The sequence below is a fragment of the Chiroxiphia lanceolata genome, chromosome 3, assembly GCF_009829145.1.
Source record: "Chiroxiphia lanceolata isolate bChiLan1 chromosome 3, bChiLan1.pri, whole genome shotgun sequence".
NCBI classification, from domain to species: Eukaryota; Metazoa; Chordata; class Aves; order Passeriformes; family Pipridae; genus Chiroxiphia; species Chiroxiphia lanceolata.
Window position 1 is genome coordinate 11,065,417 of NC_045639.1, and position 25,710 is coordinate 11,091,126.

At 46.2% G+C, this 25,710-nt stretch overlaps 1 protein-coding gene and 1 long non-coding RNA gene across 5 annotated transcripts in view; both read left to right on the plus strand.

The window, feature by feature from the left end:
• The window catches only part of AFTPH (aftiphilin), a 44,012-nt gene extending 37,770 nt beyond the window's left edge, over window positions 1-6,242 (plus strand). For all 3 annotated transcript variants that reach the window (XM_032683276.1, XM_032683278.1, XM_032683277.1), the window contains one exon: window positions 5,032-6,242. In XM_032683276.1, coding sequence (XP_032539167.1) covers window positions 5,032-5,176 — 145 coding nt within the window. In that variant the 3' untranslated portion in view covers window positions 5,177-6,242. The remainder of the gene's footprint in view (window positions 1-5,031) is intronic.
• A 438-nt stretch (window positions 6,243-6,680) lies between these two features.
• LOC116784560 lies at window positions 6,681-25,625 on the plus strand. Of its 2 annotated transcripts, none has more exons than XR_004356134.1 (2): window positions 6,681-6,708; window positions 25,247-25,625. It is a non-coding gene; the product is annotated as an uncharacterized LOC116784560 (long non-coding RNA). The 2 variants fall into 2 exon arrangements; XR_004356135.1 differs by lacking the exon at window positions 6,681-6,708 and adding an exon at window positions 19,252-20,269.
• Window positions 25,626-25,710: the final 85 nt, after the last annotated feature.

Consider the following 25,710-nt stretch of genomic DNA (forward strand, 5'->3'; position numbering starts at 1 on the left):
TGGGGTTTGGTTTTTTTAATGTATATCTTATCACATCCTGAACTGTCTTAACATATAATTAGTGTCTGTGCCCATTAAAAGAATCACTGAGGGATTCTCACCAAAGTAAAATATTGGTGTTTTGGAAGCGTGTGCCCCAACATGCAACAAATAGGTGGTAACATACCCTCACTTGTAAGCAAGCTTTAGGGTTTATTCAGCACTCTAAAACTAGATGTGTTCTCATGCAGCAGAGCACTTAGGAGGAGGCACAGGAATGGTGGGACAGAGCTGGCTTGCTTAAAATTATTAAAACTCTAATTTTTAAGTGCTCTTTTAAAACACGTTCCTTCACTGAGAAAACTATCTTGCTAGTTTTCCTGCAGTGATGATTCTGAAAGTGAACATGGAATAAAAAAGATCAACAAGCCATGAAATTTCCAGGGAGAACCAGTAGAGGGAACTCCCCACTTCAGTGCTGGTTTTTGGGTCTCAGCTTTTGGATTGCCTCTTTTTCTATTCATGGAGCACATATACTCTTCCTGAGGTTACACTAATGGAAAAGTTTGACTTTCATGAATTAGAAAACTTAGTTACATTGAAATACTTTTGTATTATATTCTAAGCCTGATTTTAAAGTAACTGCAGTAGGAATGCAAACTACAAATGTATCCTTCTTTTATTTCAACTCATAATTTTGTACCTGCCCGCTTGCCTGAAGATGTCTTAGCTTACTTTTTCCTTACAAAACAACAGGAAAGTCTGCTTTGCTTAAATGAATGTTGACCCTCATTTTTCTGTATTGTTGTTTTTTTGATATGAGGGGTTGGGTGTTTTTTGGTTTTTTTTTTTCCAAGGCTTCCACAATACACTTGAAAGCTCTTACTTGTGCGCTTAAAGCTCTTCATCCAGATGTCAGAGTTCTTCCCCTGTTCTGGAGAGCATTGCTTACCAGTGGGAAGAGGTACTAGATCTATGGTATAGCAATATGTCAGGCAGTAGAAAGAGGCATGGGACCTCAGACTTGGAGATTAAGTTCAGACACACACAAGGATTAGCTGTTTTAAAGAAGCTGTTTTCAGTGTGTGATACAGTTTGTATATTTTTGTCAACTCTAAATTAAAAAAAAAAAAGTGCTCTTTTCTTACTTGATTTTGTGCTCTCCGAAAGAAAAGCAATCTGTTTTTCCAAGCTAGAAGCCTTCAGAGAAATAAGGTCTTATCTCAGCAGTATGCCAAATATGTTGCAGAATGTTAGCTTTCTGTAAAAAATTTGTTTGTTTGTTTGTTTGTTTGGTAGTGAACTGAAGACTTTAAAATAGGAGTGGCTGGGTACAGCCAGCTCAATGAGGCTGATATTAATGCACCAGCCTGGAAATATGGACTATTAGGCATTCAATATAACTGATGGGGAAGATGGAACCAGTGCCTTTGATTCAAACTTCAGCTGTGCTGAGGCTTTCCCATGTGTGTAACTTGTCTGAGCTCAGGATCTTTAGGGTGAAGTTTAGAGTGAAAATGCCATTGTTCAGCTGCAGGATGCCATATGAAGAGTAATCTTTGTCTAAAGTAGCCTCATCTTTTGCTTGCAAAGCCACCTCTTGAACCACAAAGGCAGTTTCTCAGAAGGAAGGTATTGGGAGAGGAGGGGAAGCTTCCCCCTCAGCTTGAGCCTGGAACCTCGATGGCAGCAGTAAGTGCTGAAGGTCAGAGATCCAGTACAGCATTCCAGAGAGACTCTGCAGCCTAGCCTGCTTCCATACAATTGGCAGAGATCAAAAGTTTATCTGCTGTCTTTTTGAAGGAAAGCAGAGCACTGATACTTTTCCAAGAAATGGCCAAAACCTGCGTGTAAACTGCAAATACTCCTTGGGGACAGTGTTGGATGGAGCAGCCAAACTCCTAATTACAGAGTGTTTTTCAAGTGTGTTTCTCTAATCGGCTCAGTGTTGCTGATAAAGCTTGGCCTTGCTGATACTATCCACAAAACCCTTTGCAAACATGGGAGGTGACTGAAGCCCCAAAAGACTCGAATGCTGCAGAAGGGGGTTGGAATGCAGAACAGAACAGTGAGGTGTGAGTGACGCATCGACAAAGAATTCCCTGTTTCTTGCTAAATTTTCTTCCAGCAACTTTCCTGCCCATCAGTCTGGCTCATTTCTTGTGGCTTAGTGTTAACATGCCTTTGAAAAGGGAACTTAATGCCCACAGGTAGATGGACTGGCACAGTTGCTTGGGTAGGGGCATCCCTTCTGTCCTCTCTCTTGGGAGAAAATGTAACCTCATGTAAGAGAAGAGGTGGATGAGGACAAAATTTTAAAACCTGAATGAGCCAGAACTGGGGCATTCCATGGTTTAGTAATCAAAAGTTCTGGTTTCAAAGCAGACAGAAGTAGTGCAGCTGCCATTGACAGTCTGCTCACTTGGGTGTCTGTTCTTTTAGCCATGGTATCTAGAGATTAGGAGTGCACAAGCAGGAGAAACTCTGCAATGCCCCCCTCTGCTGACCAGGGTTCAGCAAAAGAAGCTCTTGATAATGGGAACATCTTCAGCACAAGTAGTGACTGAAATGAATGCAGTTATTTCTCTTGCCTCTATCAAAGAGCATCACAGTTATTAGGCAGTTTGGTAAGTTTTAAGGGTAAGATCTGTCTGCAGTGATGATGCTACTTTGTCTTTTAAATTTAGAGAGTTAGTGAGTAATTCTTTAGGGTTGCCCTGGTGATATTTACTACCAAAAGTGTTGATTGTTACCCACAAAGGGTACTTGCAGTGTCCAGTTTTACTGTATTGCAGAGGAGCTTGCCCCTCTCCGTTGAGGATTGGAGAAGTTAGGACATCTCCACTCTTTCTACACTGAGATGATTTCAAAAAAGAGTTTGAGCCTCATTAACAAGTGATTGTATCTATAGCTCTATCGTGGTCATAGTTAAATAATGTTTGCTGTGTTAGTGTGTTAGCTTCTTCTTTATAGATACTTTTTACATTGCAGGTTAAGTAGATAAATTATTGCAAAGGACCTCCAGCCAGGAGGGGAGCCTTCAGTAACTGGGTGAGATTCACCCCTGACTGGGCTCACTGGTGTGCCCCTTCTGCAGTGATGTTGCAAAGAACAGCTGGTACAGCAAGAGTGATAACATTGTCCTGTGATAAAGGATGGCATGTGGCCACCAAATAAAATGAAGTGCTGGCTCTGGGACCCAACAGTGCCATTTCTTAGCATGCCATAGATGAGCAGGGGAGGAAGAGGCTTATAAATAGCAAGGAGTGTGTGAGCTCCATCTCGCCTGATTAACAATTACAGGAACATCTCCGAGTCAGCCTCTTCCTTTGGCTTCCCCTGTCAAACACTCCTTTGTTAGCTCTAAGTCCTTGATCACCAGGAGTTTGTACCTTTAAGAGGCTTGTGGTAAGTGGTTATTAATAGTGGCACCAGATACTGATAACACAGTGGTGGGTGAGAACCACATTTCAACAGCTCAGAGATAGTCCTTTGAGTGCAAACAGAGCTGACTGTGAAGTTGTTAGAGGAGGCACATATTGGCTCTCTGCTTCTTCCTTCAGTAAATCCAGCACAGAGCTTTGTTCATCCTGCAGAATTTGGTAATCTGCCTCTAGTCAGTAGCTCATGAAATTCCACTGCACCAGAGAAAGAAAAATATTGCTATTCTGTTGAAGGTAAGTCAGATTTAGTATTTAGTATTTAGGCTGCCTCATCTAGAGAACTTCCATCAAGTGGAGATTCAAATAGAAAACAAATATGATAGCTCAATGTCAATGCAATGTTCAGTGATGTCAAGGATGAGGTTGAGTCCAGCTCTTTTTGTCTTCTCCTAGCTTAGGAATTCTAAGAGTACTGTAGCCCCTTGCTTTCCCCTGGTCTCTGATCAGCTGAGGAAGCAATCCTCATGGGTGCTGACAAAAGAAAATATGAGTACATGCTACTATGTGATCGGAGTGGTCATTGCCCTCTTATGGGTTTGGTTTAAAGTTTATAGATAAGATACAGAAAGGAAATTTCTAAAGTGTTCTAGAGAAAGCAGTTTATTTGGTTCAAGCCTTTTTTCCTCAGCTTTTTGTCCCAAAGGTGATGGAGCTTATTCAGCTAGAATTTCTTGCACTGTTGCAGGACTTAGCAGATGCCTTTTTGGAACTGGAATAATGTTTGATGGAAAACTGAGTATTTCTAGTAGTAGGCAGTGTTCTTCGAAGATAAGCCAGATGTTTGTAAAGTATGGATGTTTGGGCATGGGAGGGGGGGTCTGTAGCACTCTGAGCCAGGCTTCATTTTACTTGGGAAGTGTGATTTTTTTTTTTTTGCATAATAGTGAGAACAAAACGACATGGGATTTAGACCTCTTTATTCATTTGTGCTCAGTAATGCTTGTGAATAATGCAAAAGGCAAAGTAAACCCCAATGATTCCCAAACTGCTGTGTGTATCATCATGGCTCCCCATATTACTGCACTTCAAAGCAAGTAGCTACACATCATGAGCCACCTTTTGCTGCTGATGAGTCCTAAGGGAAAAGAGAGTTTGTGGATCACAGTGTAGAGTGGCATGATGTATAGTCTGAGAACAGTCATGTTGGAAACACAGCATAAGTACTTTTTTTATTTTAAAATTATTGAGTGCCCTTTTAAGATTTTTTCCACTTTATTTTTGAAGATTGTACACGATTTAGGTAATTTAGAACTAATGTTCCTATTGTTTCGTCTGTAGAATATGGGAATGGTTATCTCTTCAAGTGAGTCTCTTCACTCTTGACGCTACCAAAAAAAGAAAAAAATCATATATAAAAATTATCATTTGAATGGGACTCTTTTTGCTTATTGCAACAATATACACAGGAACGTTTATCTGACTTTGCATGTTAACACGTTATTGGTAGGCAGGTAAGTATTATAACATTAGACTACCATCAGGTAGCTTACAGAAGTGCCTGTCAGTGGGAGACAAGCTGACAGAACATTGCTTCAATCAGTGATTCTTTCAGTGATCCCAGGGATATCAGGTACTGGATTAATGCACTTTGTTCTTTTCTTCTCAACAGGAAGCCTAAAAAGGAAGAACATCTTAGTGAAGAGGCTGCCAAGGTGATTTCTAGCCTTCCTGACTTAACTTTCATGCATGCCAAGGTGTTGATGTTCCCAGCCACATTAACACCTTCAACAAGCTGCCAAGAAAAGGTAGACTAAAGTGATGTGAATTGGACGTTTTCTATTGATTTTTTTTTCTTCCCTCTGTGGGTCGTAAAAAGCAATCTTGCTTTAATTTAAAAAAAAATCAAGTTCAGATGATTTGTTGGTAAGCAGCACTAGAAAGGTATACATAGTAATGTATATTTATTTACATACTGGAGTCCTAAATTTATATTAGAGAAAACTGTAAATAATTGGGGGTAAATCTTTTTGAAGATCTATTCTTTTTGTTGTGCTGGGCTGTATACATTTATGTCTTTGTGAAATACACTGGTGGTGTCCTTCTTACAAAACTTTAAAAAGTTCAAAAAAAAAAAGTCCTATAAACACATAATGAAAACTTCAATCTTCACAATCTGTGAAGTTCCCCTGAAGACTTTCAGATTGCATTGAGCAACTTTTTCTTTCCTGCATATATTAAAATACTTCTTGCTGGAAAAAATCAAAAGGTTATGTTGGCCCTTTGTGGCTTTTTCAGTTATTGTTTCTTTAAAACCCAGTAATTTCTTTGTGTTTTAACAAGCTTAAGATGTGTTTTCCTTTTCTTTTCCCCATCCCTCCCCCTGTTTGATTGGTTGGCTGATCAGTTTTTATGTTCTTGAACTTCAGTAGTATGGCTCTGTCATTATATAGCCTTTTGAAAGGTATGCTGTCAGTAACTTCTTGTTCCAGTTATGGATTACTGTCTGAACACTTGATTTTTTTTTTTGGGTTATTAGAAGGTTGTCTGCTTTTAATCAGTTTGATTTGGAAAAGAAGGACCAAAACAATATGAATGTCTTACAATGAAATTTACCTGTTAAAAAATTTTATGTTCTGTTGTACCACTATTCCTGTTTGATTTTGCACAGTGTAAAATGACATAATCATAGATTGCTATGGTTTTAGGCTGTATATACAGTAAAAAACTATGGGTTGTAAATGTCTGGGGAAATTCCTATGGAAAAAAGAGAGCTATGTCGAAGAACCTCTAAAAAGGTCAATATGCATGCCCAAGGTCTTTTGAGATTTAAGTGTGTAAATTTCCTTTTAGCTTACACAAAATAAAATAATTTAAAAGATACATATGTAGTACAGCCTGCTCTCTTTTTATACAGAATGTATGCATTAGTCACCTCTCTGTGGATGGTAAAATCGATGTGCTGCATTAACAGTAGGACCTTCCAATCTGTGCTGCCCAGTCCCACAAACCACACCTGGCAGGGCCCTGCAGACTTTCCTTTAATTGTCCTGTCCCTTTATCATGTTGTGACTTAGTCTCTTATTTCTGTCTCCAGCTTGCCTTCTGGCTTGTAGGGCAGTGTGGCTCACGATATTTAGGGTTACAGACTTCTTCAGAATAGTTGGCAGTACTCAGCTGTAACAAACACCAGTTATGGTGAGGTGAGAAAGGACAACTGATTTTGCCCATTTCTTAGCTAGAAATAAAAATGTAAACATAGCTGTCACTGAAGTCTCCTAACACATTAGCTTGCACTGCAGCTCTGGCAGCAGCATCTCTTCAGAGGGTCTCAGTGGACTGTCTGCAGGTAAGACATGTTCTGGGTGCTGATATTTCTGGAGGGTGCATGAACATAGACTCTCCTGTGTGTAATCTTTACTGTGTGCACAGCTCTTCAAGTGCTCTGTAGTCACCACCAGTTCAGCACTTAACATCTAGTTCTGAGAAATCTCTAGTGTGTTTTCTTACCTGTTCTTTAAATTCTTTATTGTCTGACAGCACTTGGGTCAGGAAAGCTCAAGTTTGATGTCATTAGCTGGGTAAGCTGAAATGTTGTCCTTGCAAAAAGCAGCTTTTTACTTCTTGAAATGCCCTTGAGGAGAGTGCTGGGGTTCCATCTCTGTGAGCGCAGGAGTTTCAGTGAGTGGTGGCTGCTCGAATTGAGAGAGCAGCAGCTTCTATGCCTATGATAAAGTTAATTTGTAAAGGCTAAATTGTCTCCTTTGCCCTCTAATTAGTACTGCAGTGTACAGTGCTGAGGTATCAAACTGCACCCTGTTGTAGCAGAAAAGGTTTGTGCAAAAGCCATCTGCTTTTCCACGTAGCCCCAAACCCACTTCTCTTTGCTGTTTCTGCAGATTTTCATTACAGTACTGACTTCATGCCTGTTACATGTCAAAATTAGCTTTGCTAATCTCCAGGGTTTAGCATAGTATTCTTTAGTGCATGCTTATTATATCATTCAGTTCTAGTGTTGGACTGCTGTAGGTTAAAATTGGTCTCTTTGTTTCCATGACTGTGGTGTGTCCCTTGGAGCCGGAGCAGTGGGATAGCTGCAGCAGAGAGCTATAGCTATTGTTTCAAGGAGAATATGTTTAGGAGCTGACTCATGATCCTTGTCGCAGTGAGTGGACTGAAGTATTAAGGAGAGGTGGGGGTGGAAGTGCCAGCTGCAAGTTGATCTTTAGTCTCCTCACAATTGCCTCCAGAGGCAGCTGCCCATTTGTCTTCCAGTCTCCGAGTGCAGTTCTGGTGCCTGCCGTGGAGGGGGGGGAGGGGAAAAAAAAAAAAAAAAAAAAAACAAAAAAAAAAAAAAAAAAAAAAAAAAAAGAGATTTCTATTGTGACTGATGTACCAATCTGAAACTTTGTGAAACCTGGTATTACCCAGAGTGTGTTTATGGGCTTTTTATGTTCTTTCTGCCCCAGGAAAAAAAAAAAGCATCCAGCAGACCTTCATACTGCTGAAAGACATAAAGCTTATGTCCAAATTCAGCCTTTTGAGGTGGATGCTGCCTGCCTTAGAATGCAGCACTGCTTTTTGTCTCCTTGCTTAAGCCTCCTTTTTTTCTTGTTGATGGTGGGATGGACAGACAGGATTCTCTGCCTCTGTCCTCCTGTCTTGTACAGGCAGCTTTGTTCTTATGCAGAAAGTTCTGTCTAACAGATCCAGCTGCATCGGGATCGTGCTGTTCCCGCTGACACAGCATGCCTTATCTAGTTTAATCTTGCCAGTAGGTTTATGGGCAGGATGGTAATTGATACTTTCTGCACATATGTGTTGCTGTGCATTGTCATCAGACATGTCAGTGGGCATCACTCTCACTCCAGAACTGGTGTCATTTAGTAGCGAGGTGCTCGTGTGCCCGTCCAGCACAAGCAGCGGAGGACACTTGGTTCAGATGCAATTGCCTGAGCTGGCACATGGCCATGAGGAAAAGTCCAAAGACCCTGCTGTGAAGCAAGCTGCAGGCTCCTGAATGACTGCTAAGAAGAGCTGGACTCTGCTTGTATTATCCAAAAGATTGCACTCCAATACTCAGCACCGCCTTACCCTGAGCATCACCACCTGCTGCAGGTGTGAACAGGGAGCCCACAGCACTCGAGACATTCAGACCTTCTCAGAATATCGTCAGCTTGACAGATTCATTTTGAGATGCCAAAAGTAAAGCTCGCAGATAATGTTATCTAGACACCCTCAAATGCAATTAGTGTGCACTGAAGTTAACACTTCATCACGTTGAATTGTTGTACAGAATTTTACCTGGTAATGAAATCATCGTGTGAGAAGTTCTGTCGTTGGGCTGCTGCTCTTGGGATGAATATCTAGTAGTTTATATAGCATGTCAGAGAGGCTTAGTTCAGTGTGTGTAAGATGGATCACCCTTGGTCCAACCATTTACACCTGGGTGCAACCCTTTTGTGCCAGCTTGGCATCTATGCATAATTACCTTTTAAATTTCAGAGCACTCTCAAAGTACAAGACAGTTGCAAAATACACTTCAATATAATTTATAAAAGCATATGGCATCTAATAATTACATAGCACCTGCTAGAAGTGTCTGCTACAAAAGCAGAGAAGTTTTTCATCATCTGGTCTCTGTGCCAAAGAGCACAACCACCAAAGGCAGCAAGCCTGCTCTGCTCCCTCAGGTGAACCTGGAACGTAAAAGGAGATGGGAAGAAACAAGACATTCAAATTTAGAGGGCTAAAAACAAGGGAAGAAGGAGCTGGAAATAAATGCAAAGCAAGATCTCAGGAGAAGCTCTGAGTAGGGGAAATAAGAAGGTGAAGCAGGACTCTGAGTATAAGCAGCTGGGATAGCTATAGGAAGAGCAGGTGGTGGAGAAAGTGGGATACAGGAGCATGAGGAGCAGGAGCATTTGGAGAGAAGGGAAAGCCTGGGATGGATTACAGGTGCCCACTGGCTGCTTTTCTCCAAAATCTGGAACTGAGCCTCAGAGACCCAAGTGTCTGAGTTACTGTGCTGCAGAGAAAATGTGTCGAACCCGTGGGATGAGTGTGAGTTCTGTGCATCACCACAGCCCAGGATTGCTATCAAATTTTGTGTAGAGAGCTGGACTGCAGACATAAGGGTTTAAATGCAGCTGCTGGTGCCTGTTTTACCATTGGTGCAAGTTCAGATGTTAGAATACCTTTTCAAAAGTTATTTTTAGATAAGGAGGTACATTATAATCCAGACTGTAGGCATAAAACCAAATCCTCCAGAGCAAAGCTCTGCCACTGTGATTTGGAACTGCAGCTTCAGTCCTGTCGTGTCTGCAATGTGACAGTTGTTACTTACATATCCTCCTGTCTTCACCTGATCCTTGCCTCATGCCTTCCTTGTGCACATTTATTCTCTGAATCAGCACAGTGCAGTGGAACTCTTCTCTGCAGGGCCCCTGCTTCATACAGCTGAAGAGAACGGATGGCCTTATGTGGAAATTGCAGAGAAGGCACAGTGGAGTGCAATGCTCTCCTGGCTGGAAGCAGCTGGCCATGCCAGCTTTTTTTGCGGGAGGTCACTTGTGCACTTCTGTCATTTGGTGCCCAGCATGAGTTGCCTGATTGGGATGTGCACAAATGCTAATTTTCCTGTGATGCAGCTTAAGCAGTTAGGAACTTTGCTTGTTTGATATACAGTCATGGCTCTGTGGGGTCAGGAGCACGTGTGAAGCACCTAAAACTGATGGAGCTCTTGTTTTCATCTTGTCAGCCTGTACTTAAAACTGTAATACATGTTGTTAACCCTGTGTTACAGCCAGGCTGAAGAGATTAACTCTGGAATGCCATGCTCCTCTTTGTCAGCAATGTCTGAGAAGGACTCAGCTGATACAGGTCTCACACACATCTCAGAGGCGTGGGGGAATGCTCAGTCTTACATGTGGATTCACTGTATGGTCACCAAAGAGAAGTACGTTTCTAGTTTAGGGTTTCTGAATCTTCCTCTGCAGACCCACTGATTCTGTAAGGACCCGACTCACCTGCCATACATCTGCAAAGGTTCCTAGTGCTGTACTCCACATAGTAATTAGATTGTGAGTTTTAAATAAGGCTTGGGACTACTTCTAGAATATGAAGGGGGAAAAAAATACTTATCACTGAACTAAAGTCACTGTTGTCCTGTGGAAAACAAAATAATTCAAAGGAGAGTCAAAATTAAGGTATTGTACATATTTTTAATGTCTGCTTAAGCAGACAATGATTCTTCTGGTGTGGTTTTCCATATGCTTAATGATCTTTTTGGCATAGTTTTGTATGCTTAGAGTACGTCCCCCTTGTGTGCAATAAATTGATCTGAGGCATCAAAAGGAAGCTGCCCCTCTTGGGCTCTACTCCCTGTGGAATTCTGCTGGACTGTCACATCTGTCCTCACTGTTTGTGTGACCAAGGTGGCTTTTGCTACACCTGCTGGCAGCTGAGCTGTTGTGACTGATCCTTGCTTGTTAGGGCTGCATCATGGGGGTTTATTAGTACTTGTGCAACTACAGTTCCATGTAAGTGTTTGCATCGTTGACACCAGGTCTAGCGAGCAAATCCCCTTGGAATACAAGTAGGTTTTCTGCTGGGATTGTTGCCATTGTGTGAGCCTCACCTTCCATATTTAAAGCAATGAAGGTATTAAGTGGGGAGGGAGGGGAAGCCGAGGGGCACTTTCAGCCTTTGTCTCCACTTTTGCAATGAAACGTGTCTCAATTGTCTTGGCTCTTTAAGCGATAAAACACTTGGTGTTTGTTTCCCTCAGTACAGAACTGCAGTGAGTGCAGCTTACTGAGGCCAGGTGTAGTTTTCAAGACTGCCCTAATCTTATAAATGGCAGGAAGTGTTGTCTTGCCTGAGCTGGTCTTCAGAAGGCATTACACAAGGAGAAAAAAGCAAGTTCTTTAGATCAGGCCTTAATCTGTTGCCTGGGCTCCAGCTGCTTGGGACAATACCTCATAGGAAAAGGAGTTGTCCAGCAAACCTCAGAGAGCTGCCTCTTGTGCCATGATACAGTGAGCACCCCAAACCTTGCTGCAGTGCAAACCCCAGGGGCCACTGTGGTGTTCAGCTCCATCCTCATGAGCACAGTGTGTCACAGCTGGCCTGGCTCTGCCCAGAGGTAAACCTTCTGGACTTGTACCTTGGGGAGAAAAGCCCATCCCACCCCAACCACTTCTGGTGTCATGGTTACAGCGCCTTGTGCCACTTCAGGGAATTGTTACAGAGTCCCAACTCTAGTAGTAGTGAAAGAAACAGACAAATTGGCTTCTCCAATGCTGGTCCCAGTAATATTTCCAAGTGTGAACTGCAGCCTGTTGGTATAAATAGCTAAAAGAAAACTAATAATGTTCTGCCCTATTGCTTGAGACAGCAACAAGTCTTGGCCACAGTGACACAGGAAAGGAGGGCAGTCCTGCTGCTTCTGTCACACAGCTTTATCCTAGTATGCTTTTCCAAAACCAGTGAACAGCTCTATGGTCAGAGGAGCAGACTGAGGTACAGGGGGATGGGCAGAAGATGGTGTGACCATGGCAGAATGTCTGTCTAATTTCTATTCTGGTGGCCCCTTGGGCTGTCACTCAGGTCTGCAGAGCTGTGGTACTGTCTGATTTGTAATTTTTGCTGTGGTTGGAGCTGGTTTTTCAGGTCTTTTTCAGTTGGGGAAAAGAAGTGTGTGAGGAGATTGTCTGGAACGAACAAGTGAACACTGGCAGCTGTGTGCAGACACTCCATGAGTAGCTGGACTGCTGATTTTTTTTTTATTATTCCTTTATGCTCACCAGTCCAAAGAGTTTACAGAAGATGAGGCAACAAGATTTGCTGAATCTCTTCGTAAAGCCCTTCAGTTACAGCAGCCTTGGAGAAGGATGTGGGAGCAGCTTCCACAAGAGTTCAGAGCAGAGCGGAAAGTATCTGACAGGCTCTTTCAAAAATGTGAAGGCTGACTCAGGGCCCATAAGGCCTTTTTGGATCACATTTTGGCTTTTAAACTCTTAAAGGAAGCCTTAGCACAAATAGAAAACATGGGTATTTTGGAAACAAATCAAAAGCACTCATGAAGTGTCCCCCACACACCTTCAAATCCTCCCTTTCCTCTCTCTTCCTGGCCCCAAATCTCATCAAATGTTTTTTCCCGGATCTCAGCAACTTGGACCTGAAACCTGTTTACACATGAATTCTACTACCGAAAAGGTTTGGGTTTTTTTCCAAGGCTGTGTTATTTACTGGATACAGGGACTGTGTTTCATTAGGAGCACTAAAGTCTTTTGTCACTTAGTTAATGCTGAAGCGAGTTAAGAAGCAACATGCAGCTGGCAATGGGTGTTTTGCAGCTGTTAGGGCTGTTGCAGGTTACTCCGCTTTCTCTTGGACTGAGCTGCTGCCTCCCTTGACAATGGCAAAAGGCGCAGTTGTATGGCTGCTTTGTGTTCTTAAGGGTACAGTTTCCCCCCTTTTCCATTTTGAAGGGGTGTCCTCTCCCTTTCTCTCTATCCTTGGCCACCTAAGATGAAGTCTGTTCTGGCAATTTTCCCCTTCCTTTGGATGGGGAGGAAGAAGCAGAGTGGAAAGGGGAGGAACAAACAGTGTCCTTAGGTTTCAAATCAATGCAGCTCCTTAGCAGGCTGGCAGTGTGAGTTCAGACCTTAGGAAAACTCTTTCATTCAAGAGGCAGCCTAAGCCAATTCTCCCCTAGTCCAGGAGCAAAGAGGTAGGGAGTTTGATCCTTTCAGCTTGTAGGAACATTGCGGGGTGGCACAGGCTCCTATTCCCCGTGTTTGATTTGTGCAGTGCACTGGAGGACCATGTTGGCACCATGGAGGTCAGCCTGTCTCAGGACATGACTGAAATGTTTGCAGTGGCGTGCTTAAATTCCCATCTCTTCGTGAAAAGCTACCTTCCCTGAGACTGGGAGTGGGTGTAGGAAGATAACCAGTGAGGTGATCTGGCACTGATGAGGTGTAGCACTGCCCAGGCCACACTGCAGCATCAGGGCAGAGAATTCAGGATTTGCTGGCAACCTGTTTCTGAGTGTTCCCAGCTCTGAAGTGTGTTTTGAGTCGGGAGGATCACAGCTGAAATCTCATTAGCAAATAATAGGCCTAGTGTGCAGAAATCTGCCTCACTGACATCTTGATCTTACTCTGCCACTTCTGGTCAGCAGGGTTGAAAATGCATTCTTGTTTTGCAAGTGTGAACACAGTGTTGCTTGCCCTGGTTTACAAGTGACAGTGGGAAGAGCTGTGATGCACAATGGCAAGGGGGATTTTAGCATGTTTACAGGAGGAACTTACACAGTTCTTCTGCTGATGTTGCTAGAAAACTTCAGTTTTTGAGGCATACAGAAAGTGCTGTCTACAACTGGGATTTGAAAGGTAGATATGCCTGTTAATAAGGCATCAGTTTTCATTTAGCTGCAGAAAGGTTGATCAGTGAAAAAGTACTTTTCTTAGGTGTCTTAATACCCTCTGTCCCCCCCATACTGCTAAGTGGTCCTAAATCAGTAATGGTCCTCAAATCTGAGAGCTTGCAGGGTGAGGACATCGTACTAGCAACAGATGAAAAATGGAAGTAATGCAATGGTATGCCATCCTGCCCCAAATTAAATATTTCCACCTTCAAAGCAGAGCCCTACTCTCCAAATTTTAAAAAAACCTTGCAAAGTGCTGTCGTGCTGCAGGCAGGGGCAGATTTGCAGGAAGGGAAGCTGTACAGCCATGGGATTGAATCCTGTTAGGCATGGGATTTTCTGGCCTTGCAAGCCTCCTGGTCCTCTGTCCTTGGGTAAGGTACAGCGCTAGAAGACGGATATCAGGAGTGCCATTGGCTCCAGGTAGGCTTTCCTTGAGCTTACTGAGCAGAAAGGGACTCTGCAGACACTGAGATACCAGAACAGTTCCGATTGCAAGGAAGGGGAGACTTTGATTTATGCATTTAGTAGGATCTATCCAATCCTTGGTCTGCCTTGTTTTCTTACTTTCTGTCTGCGTTGCTTATTTTTGTCTCCCTGGGTGCTTCTCCCAAGACTTCTCAGCTCGTTGGTGTTTAATCTTCTCGATTTGTCTCCGGCCCCGCTCGCTCTAATCTCTGCAGGCACTGTGCAGTTTGCAACGTTTGGTTCTCTTTGGCTGTTTGCTGCCATCAGCACATCTGATCGTGGTTGAGTTTACATCAAGGGAACACCTGACAAAGGAGAAGGCCTGATAATAGGCTCCAGTTTCTTCTCAGCAGCCCAAACAGGTGGAGGCGGGTGAGGGAACGCTGGCAGGACCACAAGGGAGTTCATGCTCCACTTTCAACACGCCTTGCTTTTCCCTCCTGCCTGACAGAGCACTGCAGAACCTCGCTGCTGCTCCTCTAAGTTCCCTAAAAATAGAGCTGCCTCTGGGAAACGAGGAAAGCAAGACAGAGGTAGGCCTTGCTCTTCTCCTGCAAAACAAACTCACAGGTGGGAAACTAATTAACTAGCAAGGGGGGAGGAAAAGGCTCTCCTGCAGTTGCTGTGTAGCTGCAGAAGTGCAGCTCGTGAGTTATAGGTGTCTTTTCCCTGCAAAAGAACTGGCTCAATTGCCAGGGTCAGGAGTGATGCTACAGTCGCAGTGTGATTGTTTGCTGCCTCTTTGGAGCTGGCCAGAGAAGAGGCTGATGAACCCAAGGCTGGATTCTCTAGCACAACACTTCAGTTGAAGTGTTGAAGGATAAGGATTTGCATTTGCTTTTGTTCATATAATTTATGCTGCCCAGACCATTTTCCCTGTATAGAGTTTGCTGTTAGGAGCCCATTTTATATAACTACAATACACAGTTACATGTGATTAGACACATACACACAATGATTGATACAGAGAAACATTTCCTGCAGTTGGATTATCCTGAGAGGGTGCTGGATGCTATTTGGGTTGGTGCCAGGGTCAGGACAGATGTGTCTCATGAGTGCAGTGCCTGGGGTTTTGCAACACGTGGGAGCTGCTCATCTTCAGTGCTGCAGTGGTGGTTTGGGTGCCCTTTGTCCTCTGCTGGAAGGAAAACCAGTGGCACCACATCCCGTCTCCTGTAGGTTTCACCTGGCGGTGTTGGGCCTCTGGTATTCTCAGGGCCCAAGTTCTCCAAGAAATAAGTGAGTCTCTGGGCTCTGATCCATCCTGGCTACATTTGCATGTGCTCACCCTGGACTTGGAGACCTCTGACAAGGGGAAAGCTCAGCTTCCAGAAGGCTGTGGAGGGGAGATTTGGAACAAGAGGATGTCTTTGTTCCTCTGGTGCAGCACAGGAGATGTGAAACCCGGGGTAAGTGCAAGGGGCAGGAATGTGTGTGCCGGGAGCTCCCTGCAGCTTGTCTCCTCCAGGGATGTGGCCAAGGACTGCAGAGGTCCTGGGTTCAGGAACTCTCAACTCCCCATGCTCTTCTGCACAGAACCAAGCTTTCTTATTCTTTAATTTAGCTCAGGCTAGGAAGGCACTCTGTAAAACCTGCTGTAACCTGGGGCGGGGAAGGGATGAGATCCTGTTGTCCTTGGCTGAAGGACAGAATTGGTGACTGGAGCTATCTGGTGCTGGAGCTCCCTGAGCTTCCTCTCTGAGTGTGCTGAGCTAAAAGCAACATCCCCCTTGGAGGGATTTTCAGCTCCTTTCATTCCAGGTGGGGTTGAAGATGACTGGTTTCTCCCTGGTGTGAGTGCTGTTTCCCAGGAGAGCTGAGGATGGACAATCAGGACAGCCCTTCCCACCTCACCTGCTGGATATACCATGGCCTGGGGGACCAGAGGTGCTGTGCTGCCCAGCTGCTGACCTCTAGCCCTGCTGTGCTGAGAGCCAGCTCTTCGGGGATTAAAGGCGCTATTTAAACAAAATAATAATAATAACACTGCAGGCAGGTTTGATTTATTACATAGGAACTGTAGTATTCAAATGAGCTCATGATAAATGGAAGTACTGGCTTATTAAATGTTGCTTTGGACTTTGCCCTTGGGAAGGCTATGATTTCATAGTGTAGTGGTGATTTGAGATGGTCCAAGTTCTTCTTTGGGTGGTGGTGGTTTGTTTTTTTACCTTCCAAGGATTTCTCTGGGTTTAAATCCACTTTCAGCTGTGGTCTGTTAAAACAATTTCCAGCAAACTGTCACTGTCTGTCCTTGTCTGTTTATGACATATGAAAACCACATCTATTTTGTTTTCTACTGTTTTAAACCCAGGCTTGGGTGTGACATTTGGAATATCTGCTCTTTGCTTTCTGCTGTTTTCACTGAGGAGTGTGGTGGGATGTCTGGAAGCTGTGAATTACGAAGGCGAGCTGTGCTACAGCCCAGCTTAATTTAAAAGTACAGCACTTAGAAAAACACAGTGCTTTGCTCCCACTTCTTCCCTGGCATATGAAGCCATTGTATTCTGAATGAAAGCATGGATAAATCTGGATAAATCCCATCTCTTTCTCTGGTCCCACGTGTAGGGCACTGTTCCTGTCCCAGCTGGCCAGGCTCTGTTCCCCAAGGCATCAGAGCCATCCTGCAGCCAGCAAACTCAAATATTAAACTTCCAGCAAAAGGCAAAACAGGGAGGGGTGAGGCCATCCCACTTGTACTCTCTGGAAGTGCATATGGATGGATGCCTTTCCTCCCTCTCTATCCCAAGAGTTTAACTCCTGGCTGCCCCGGATCTTATGTTTGCAGCCATAGAGTAGATGCACCTACAGAGCACAAGTAAGCAGAGGCTTCAAATGAGACAAATCAGGAAGTGAAATGAGAATCTCACCATGGCATGGCATTAAATCCTGGATTTACATTAGACTGAGTGGAAAGTCAGGAACCTGCATCCCGAGATTAAAAATAGCACCGAACAACGCGAACGCCACTAATTGTGGGTTTGCAGGAGAAAGGCAGAAACACGCTGAAAAGTTGGCTCACAATGGCAGTTGCTGCATCCTAATCTCCTGGTTCCTTTCTTGCCTTGCTAATAAGAAGTAAGACTAATTTAATTTTCACAACATCCCAAATCTGGGGCTCTATGATTCGGAGACTTAATAAGATTCTCTTGCCGAGCCAAGAAAAGCTTAGTGGTTTTGAGCTTACTTTCTGCTGGGTTTCACTTTCGGGACATTTCTGCAGTGGTTTGTTTTTTTAAAAAAAAAGAACTTGTATTCCATCAGGATTACTGTTGTCTGTGTTTAAGTTATTATATGTGTAAATTGGTTGTGCTGGAGCTGGCTAAAATCTTGAATAAGAAAAGGCAAATTTTGGCAAAAATGAGTTGTTTTGATTTGCCACACTTTTTCTTCTTTTTTTTTTTTCATCTGGAGAGAAAAGAAACAAACCTATTTTGTTTCAGCCTTCTCCAAATAAAAGGCTTTGAGATTTTTCTCTTTGAAGCAACTTTTCATTTAGAATGATCTTCGACGCTAACTTTTGTTAAAGGGCTGAAGAGTCAAAGTGGAACATTTGTTTCAGTCGACCCCAAATGAATTTTTTTTTTGAGAGAGAGTTTTTTCAGGATTGCCAGCGAACCGAAAAATCAGTTATTCACCCAGCTTTATATCCCATATACTGATAGAAACTTCAGAGCCCCGCCGTGACTGTTTATGTGGTGCAGCTGCCCCTAAGTCCTCCGTTTATATGTTGGGAAATTATTCTGCTTCTCAGGGTTGCCTGGGACAGTAAACCTTGAGTAAGCGCCCGTTTTTTCTCCCTTGGGTTAATAAGGAGGCAATGTTTTACAAAGTTATGTTTTCTAACTCTTCTTTTTCATGGCAGGTATTACCTTTGCTGGCTGAGGTACAGTTGCAGGACCTGTTTTATGCTAAAGGCAACACTTGGCTGTGTGAGGAGCAGGCATCGCGCTAGGAGATGGGTTTAAAGCAGCAGAGTTGAGCTGTGCTTCAAAAAGATGAGTGCAATAATCAAGAAAAGTCCCTAATTTCAGGGTTAACCACAGTCAAAACCCACATTTAAAAAGCACTCTTCTTATGGTTACTCTGGGTGATAAATTATGTATTACATGAAGCCGTTGGATTGTTTTAACTCTTCGTCAGGGTACCTTTCCCTGTATGGAGAGTTATCTGCAGATGGCACAGGGCATTCTGGAACAACAGACAAGTTTGCCTGTTTTACTGAAACTGGTGGAAAAAAGTGTAGATCAACTGCTTTAGAACAGACACCATAACCAGAAATTGTTGGTCCTGGATTACAAGTCTGCTGGAGAGAAAGGAGTTGGGCCGAATGGGTTTGTTCCTGCTGTTTATCTTAAATCTTAATTTAAGCTTAAATCTTGATGCTTCTCACTTGAAGCATTGGAGCATTTAGAGCAGCACAAGAAAACAGGCTCTGTGTGTGAATGTTCCTGAGGTTGCAATTTTCCCTTTGTGCCACTGTCCCACTGAGCCCTTCCCAGCCAGCTGGGTGCGTTTTGGCACCCAGACATGGTGCCAGAGCTGGTTTTGCCTGGGCAGGGGTGCTGGGCAGGCTGGAGTGACTGTGCCTGCTCTGAGCCAAGCTAGGATTTCCTGGAGAGGACTATTCTTTATTTTTAAATCAGATTTATTTTTACCATCACCTTCGGAGAGCACCAACCCTGCCTTGGGTCAAGGCATGAAACGAAGTTAGTTGGAGCCAGGTGGATTTGCTATCCCCCAGGAGCGGTCCATGGACTATGGGGAAGGTTGGTTTTTCTCCCATCCCTTCTGAGGACACTTCAGTTTGTCAAGTCCAGTGCCCTTGGAGCCCTTCTCCTTCCCCAGCCTTGTTGTCTTCACCCCATGCACCTCTGCTCCCCACAGGGACCTGCCTGGAGGGAGCGGCTGCGTGGCAGCTGAGCCAGCAGGAAGGTCGTGGCAGGGGACGTGGGAGAGGAGGCAGGAGTAAGAGTTTCTGGCAGGCGGGAGCAAGCTGGGACTTGCCATCTTTCCAAGCTCATCACCAGGGCCAACTTGAAGAGTTGTCCCTCCTGCCCAGCACGTTTCTCTCCCTTTTTCCCCCACTCCTTTGCCTGGGATGACATAGTCCTGGGTTGTCTTTGCTTTCGTGTGTGGGACTTCAAACTGGTTGAACCAATTCATAGTGGATGATTCACTGGACACGTTTTGGCCCTCACTTTGTTCCTACAGTGTCTGTCAGCAGCTCGCAGTTCTTAGAGCTGTGCTATAGCTGCCATTCTGCATCACTGCCGTCCCCAGAGCCCCCAACACACACCAGGGATGTACAGATCATCATCATGCTCCTTCCTGCAATCAGTTCTGGGTGTCCTGCTGATCCCTGACCTGCTAAGTCAAGGCTTTTCAATGCCCCAGTTTGAGTGGCAGAGGTGATTAGATGAATTTATTTTTTTTTTGTTGGATTGGAGCTGGACTGGACAAAGGAAACTATCCAGAATTCAGTTTGTAGTAGGTAATAAGCCATGAGACTGGTGAGGCCACGCAGTTTTTGGAGTAACCTGTAGCACTAGAGGTACACTAAGCACTTCTCTGCTTAGAACTTCTGCTCTATTTGAGGCTGTTGCCAAGTGTGTGTGTGGGGGGGGAGTGTCATCTCAACGAGGGTGGCCTCACTGCCAGCATCGCTTCTGCCAGAGCTGTCGCCTGCATCTGCAGAGCAAACTGCAAGCTCAGCTCTTCCCCAGCTCCCCTGCCTTATTCCTTCCCTGAATCCTTTTCCTTTCCAAGGTGGGAGCAGCCTGGCTCCCAGAGCAGCACAATCCAGTTCTCCCTCCCTGGCTGAGGCAGCTGTGAGTCACTGTGCTCACGAGGTTCGTCAGCGGGAGGAACTGGTCCGGGGAACGTGACGGTGATGCCGCTGGAGCGCGGCCAGCTCGGGTCTGTGCCCGTGGTGTTCCCTGTGGCACAGCGTCCGACGGCTGGAGACAGAGCAGCTGCTGTATGTGGAGACCACTCACACCCACAGGTAACTCCTAAAGGTTTTTCCCATCCTGGAGCTGAGCTGCTCCTGACCCCCGAGCCCCTCCTTGGACAAAAGCCCCATGGCTGGGATCAAGTCTCGCTGCTGGAGCTGGATTATCTCTGGGCTGCACTGGCCAGCCCCTGTGGGTTTTTTGAGTATCGCTGCTGCTTCCAATTGTACATATTTCCTCCTGGGGGATATGACCTGGGCCCAGATCCTACTCTTGCTTTCATCCAGTGAAAGCCAAAGTCTGACATCCCAGCTCACCAGACCTTCCTCAAACTCTGGTGTAGCCTAAAGCTGTATCCCTGCAGCCACTGCTGCGTAGGTTGAGGTGAGATGGTTGAGGGAGGTAAGATGTTTCTGGTGCACCTGCACCAGGTGCTCTGCTGTTTTAAAAGTGGAGTTACATTAAGAACAGATGTTCTCCAAAGTGAAAATAGGTGCTCTTCAGCCCTGGAATTAGATTATTAACTTGTCCATCTTCTCTAGCTGGGGGCAGCCAGTCCCATTCAGGGTGGCAGAAGCAGCTTCTTTACACGGTGGCAAGAGGTGTGGGAAGCAGAGGGCTGGGCTTTAAAATGCCTGGAAATGGATACCCCCCTGTTCATGTCCCGAACCAACTGCAGGCCTTGCTTGAAAGGCTGCTACTAAACCAGTCAGGACTCAAAGCCCCCCTTATCCACAGCCACTGGATTTTCCGAGTTCCCCTCTGGATCTTTCTCAGTGCTGTCTCCTACTTTTCCCCCCCACTCCCCTTAATTTAAGGTTATATTAGGCAGTTCTGCTTCACCAAGTTTTCCCTCCAAAAAGAGCAGGCAGGGGAAGAGATGCAGACGACTCAGTGCAAAGATATTAAGCCCTGGCAGGCAGGAAAAAGGCAGTGGTAGGTGCCTACTTCTGCCATCAGAGCAAGGGGGGAGAGGGTTTTGTCCCTCCATGCCTCACCCCAGCAGACCCCGCAGCAGGCAGGAGTGGGCTGCCAAATTAGCTATGCCGAAGGGTTGTGAGCATGGCAGTAAATTCCCTTTGGAGCAGCCCAAATAATCCCTTCCCCATGCACGGTGTAGGGCAGTGTGCAAGGAAAACAAGACCAATGTTAACTTACCTGAGTATTGTCTTCTAGCAAACTTCCAGGCTTTTTTTTTTTTTCTTTTCCCTCCCTGTCTCTCATAAATGCAGAGCTTGGCACAAGCACAAAATCCATGTCATTCCCACTCACACCAGGAAAGGAGCAAGTACTGAAGGCTGTGGGCCAAACTGTATGAAGGAGAGAAAGCAAGGGGAGGAACAGGGCGAGAGGGAGGAAACCTAGTGAATAGGGGGAAAAGGAGAGGAAACAGGAGAGGAAATAGTCCAGGGAGAGTAGCATGAGGTGGGGAAGGCAGGGCCAGAAGAATGGAAGGAAATCCTTGCAGAAAATGGGCTATTTGAAAGCTGTTCATTCTGTGCCTTCCCACTGGCAGATGCTCTAGATCTGTAGATATTTGGGGAGGAATTGGCTGGCTTTTGGGGACATGTTGGTTGGAAAAGGGAGAGGGAAGGAGGACTGGAAAGAAACCTCTCTGCCCTGACCCTGGAGCGCCTGGCGTACCTGGAGCTTGAGTCCCAGAGGATGAGGTGTGGAAGTCAGTAGCTTTGCCCAGCCCACTGCCACACACAGAACCCCTGTGGCCACAGCACATCATTTCTTATGGCTCCTTCCCCCTCCCCGGCCACCTTGTTCTTTGGAGGAGAGGGAAGGGTGGGAGGAAAAACCCATGATCTTGCTGGCCTGCTGCCAGTTGCTAAGGCAGTTTCTTCAAAAGGGGAGGGAGGGGAGCTGTGGAAAGGAGGGAGCTGCCTGGAGAGTAGGCAGATGATGAATGCAGGGACCAGGCAGAGAGAGTAGCCTGCATCCACCAGTGATGGTGGCAAATGGGACCATGGGCTGAGTGGGAGCAGAGGAGAAGGAGCCCAGAGGAGAGGGGCAAAGTGGAAAGGGGCAGGGAGGACCAGGGAGCAGCAGCTCCTTGCACAGCTCAGCCGTGGAGCCAGCATCCCAAGGGACCTGTCTCAGCTGATGGGTTAGCTGTGGTTCAGAGCAGCTCTACGAAGCACTGCCTGTGGCTGGAGGGGCTTTTATTCCCCAATGACTTTTCCCTGCTGTGGTTTCCCTGGTGAGTGCGAGGTGCGTGTGGTCCAGGGAAGCTGACTGTGCTGTGCAGGCAGGGCTGGGAGCAGGACTCACTCCTATTGCCAGTGCTGGGAGGAACACATGTCCCACACAGATGTGCAGGTTAGAGGCAGGGAACAGTATCCCTCCTGGACAAGGGCACCAGGCCTTTCACCATCCCCTCCTTGCCTCAGTGCTGCGTTTAAGTGTCTTTCTGCCCACATGGCACAAGCTTGAACAAGGTCTGTGAAAGCAGGTGGGTGCCTGGCCCAGACTCCCTGATATTCCAGTTAGTTGGCCCAGAGAGGAGCTTAATGTGGCTCTTGTCAGCTGTGGAGTTGCTGCACTGACTTATGATACTGAGCAGCAGCAGAGCTGAATGCAGACCTGGGCCATCGCTGCTCTCAGCGCTGCGGTGCCTCCTCTGCCTGGAAACCCACTCCTGGGGCACAGGGGCAGATGTACCTGAGGGAGGGAGAGACTGTTCTTCAGTCCTGAGGGTACCTCAGACTCCTGTGACCTCGAGAGGCACGCTGAGTGCTTTACTCTGGTGTGGTGTTGGTGTGAGATACCTCATCTGCCACAGGTCAGTGCCTGCGCCAAACTCCAACCTGCTTCCTCCTCCTGCCCCTGCAGGGGCAGGCTCAGAGCAAGGGCTGGTTGCAGACAAGTCCCTGGCAGCTCCCTCTGGTTGGGGCAGACACCACAGGGAGATGAAGCTCCCTGCCTGGGTACCCCATCTTAGCCGAGAGCGATGGTTTACCCTCGCTGAGGTGGGAAGCTGGAGGGCTGGAGTGGGTGGGAAGCTGCTTGCTTAGGGAGAGCTCTGTGCAGAGTCTTGGTTTTGTGGGCTGGAGCCATCTCTTACTGACAAAGTCACAAGTGAGGAAATAAGCTTTTGAAAGGTAGGTAGCAACAAAATCAGAGCAGCTTTGCGAGTGCAACAGCGGGATCTCCACACGTCCTGCCTCGGGTCAACGCACTGGCACCTGGGCATGTCCGTATGGGAGCTGCCAGTCCCTCGGTGCCGGCGAGGGCCGGTGTAGCCCGGAATGGAGCTGAGCCACCTGAGGAAAAGCGTTCGCTCCGTGGCCCCGGGGGGTTGCGTTTCGCCCCTCTGAGCCCGGCGCTTGCTGAGCACACGGGAAGTTCAATGCCCGGGCCGGCTTTGATTCTCGCACTTCCCCTTTCTTTGCGTTTCTCGGGCCCCGTGTCCCCGCAGCCATCCGTGCCCGGGGCGGCAGCCGGTGCGGAGCCCGCGGCCACCGCGCCGGTAACACGAGCCCGGGCGCTGCGGCCGCGACGTTACTGATGTGCGGCACGTCGGGGCCCGGAGAACTCGCCGCTTTTCCGTCTGGACTTCGGTTCTCGCTGCAAACCCAAAATGGAGCAGTCGTGCTCCTGTGGGTGTAGGAGGCCGGGCGAGGCGTGCGCAGGGGGGGCGGGAGGGGGGGGGAGTGACTCATGTGCTGCCGCTCCGCAGCTCCCGGGGCTGCTGCGCGGCCACAAAAGGCTTGAGCCAAAGGCAGGGGCGACATCGCCCTCCTGGCTGGCACTGAAAGCGAACACCAGGCACCTGGAGGAGCCGCGGGGGGAAGAGGGCACTGATAAATGGAGCAGTGGATTAAGGTATCAGATGTTTCCTGCTGGGATTTAATGCCCTAAAGGACAGTGCGTTATACGTATTAAAACTGGGCAGGTTTCGCTCTGGGTCAGCCCAGCGGCTCCCTGGGAAGCCGCTCACACCGGCACGGTGTGAGCTCAGGGCTGCAGCTCACACAGCAGAGCAGAGCTGAGCATCCCTGGGCACACGGAGTCCAAGAACGGCCACAGGACACGGCCACCACGGGCACCTCTCTGTGCTGGGGACAAAAGCCTCATGCCGGGAACAGCCCTCGCACAAGGTGATACTTCTGTCAGGTAAAGAGGTGTGAGACTGAGCTGTCCCTCCCTTGTCAGCCCCCCTCCTACAGCACTCATGGGGTCCTTGTCTTCCCCTGACTCTCCTTTTTGGTGGAGGGAAAGAACAAGTCAGAATTTATTTTAATGTTTATTGTATAATATAAAACTACAAAAGTAAGACTGCTCATTTCCATGTACATTTGTCCAATTGTTTTTTGATTACAGCCCATACCTACATGTGAATACAGTAATCTGGTTTCAGATGTCTGTAATATTGCATAGAAAAGGCACAGCTCTAAGGTCTGTGGGAGGGGAAGGGGAAATACAGCCTTTTTTCTTTTTTTCTTTTTTTTTCCTTTTTTTTTTTTTTTGACAATAACAAGCCCTGTTCAAACAACCATGCACTGAACATGTCACACTATTTACACCTTTTCCAGAATCTTGGCCTTTACAGGCACTAGTATGGAATATGCTCAGAACTAGAAAGGAGTTGAGGTTGGGATTTTATCTGCAATTTGTGTTTTTTAAAGAGGTTCCAGAACTTGCATTAGGCTTATTTTCAGAAAAAGAAAAAGTGCTTAAAAAGAACTAATTTATTTTAAAATGTTCAGTCTCATTAATTCATAGAATATCAAAAGCAACTTGCACAGAAGCAGGATACTGAAACCTGATGGGGGGGGGAAGGGGAAAGAACAAAACCAAATCAAAAGAAACCCTGTAACAAGAACAAAAAGTTCACAACATGCCAGAGTGAATTAAACCGTTTGTCAGACAGGATCCATTGCGATTTACTCAATTTAATGGTAATAAAAGTGTAAACTTTGGATTCAAAATATCAGTTTTAAATAACCCAGGCTCTTACCACGCAGCATTGAGGAAAAAAACCAAATTACCTTTCACAAGGTCCGAATTTCTCCTGACAGTGATTGCTCCAGAGAGTGGCTTTCCTGTCGTGCTGTTCCAGTTGGCTGCAAGGAAGGTGCCAGATCGATGCACGTATAGACAATGCTGCTCAAGGCTGCTCCTTCAAGAGGGACGTTCCCCTTCCTTTGCCTGCAGGGCTGTGGGATCCTGCTGGACTCCAGAGGGACCTGTGGTGCCTGAGGACTGGCTGGTTGGATGCACAGAGCACCGTGAGTGGGTTGGATTTGGGCAGGCAAACCCTCTGCCTGGCCCTACCTCCTGGCAACGAGGCGGTGTCAGCTCTGGCACAACTTCTGGGGCTGGAGGTACCATCCTGCTGCCTACTCCAGTTGTCCAGCCACAGAGATTTCCGCTGGGCCTCCCAAGGGTGTTTAAAATTAAAAAAAAAACCAAAAAAACCCCCAAAAAATCACCTTTTTCAACCTTTTCTTGGTCAGCACGATGGAGGTGATTGCATTTGCTC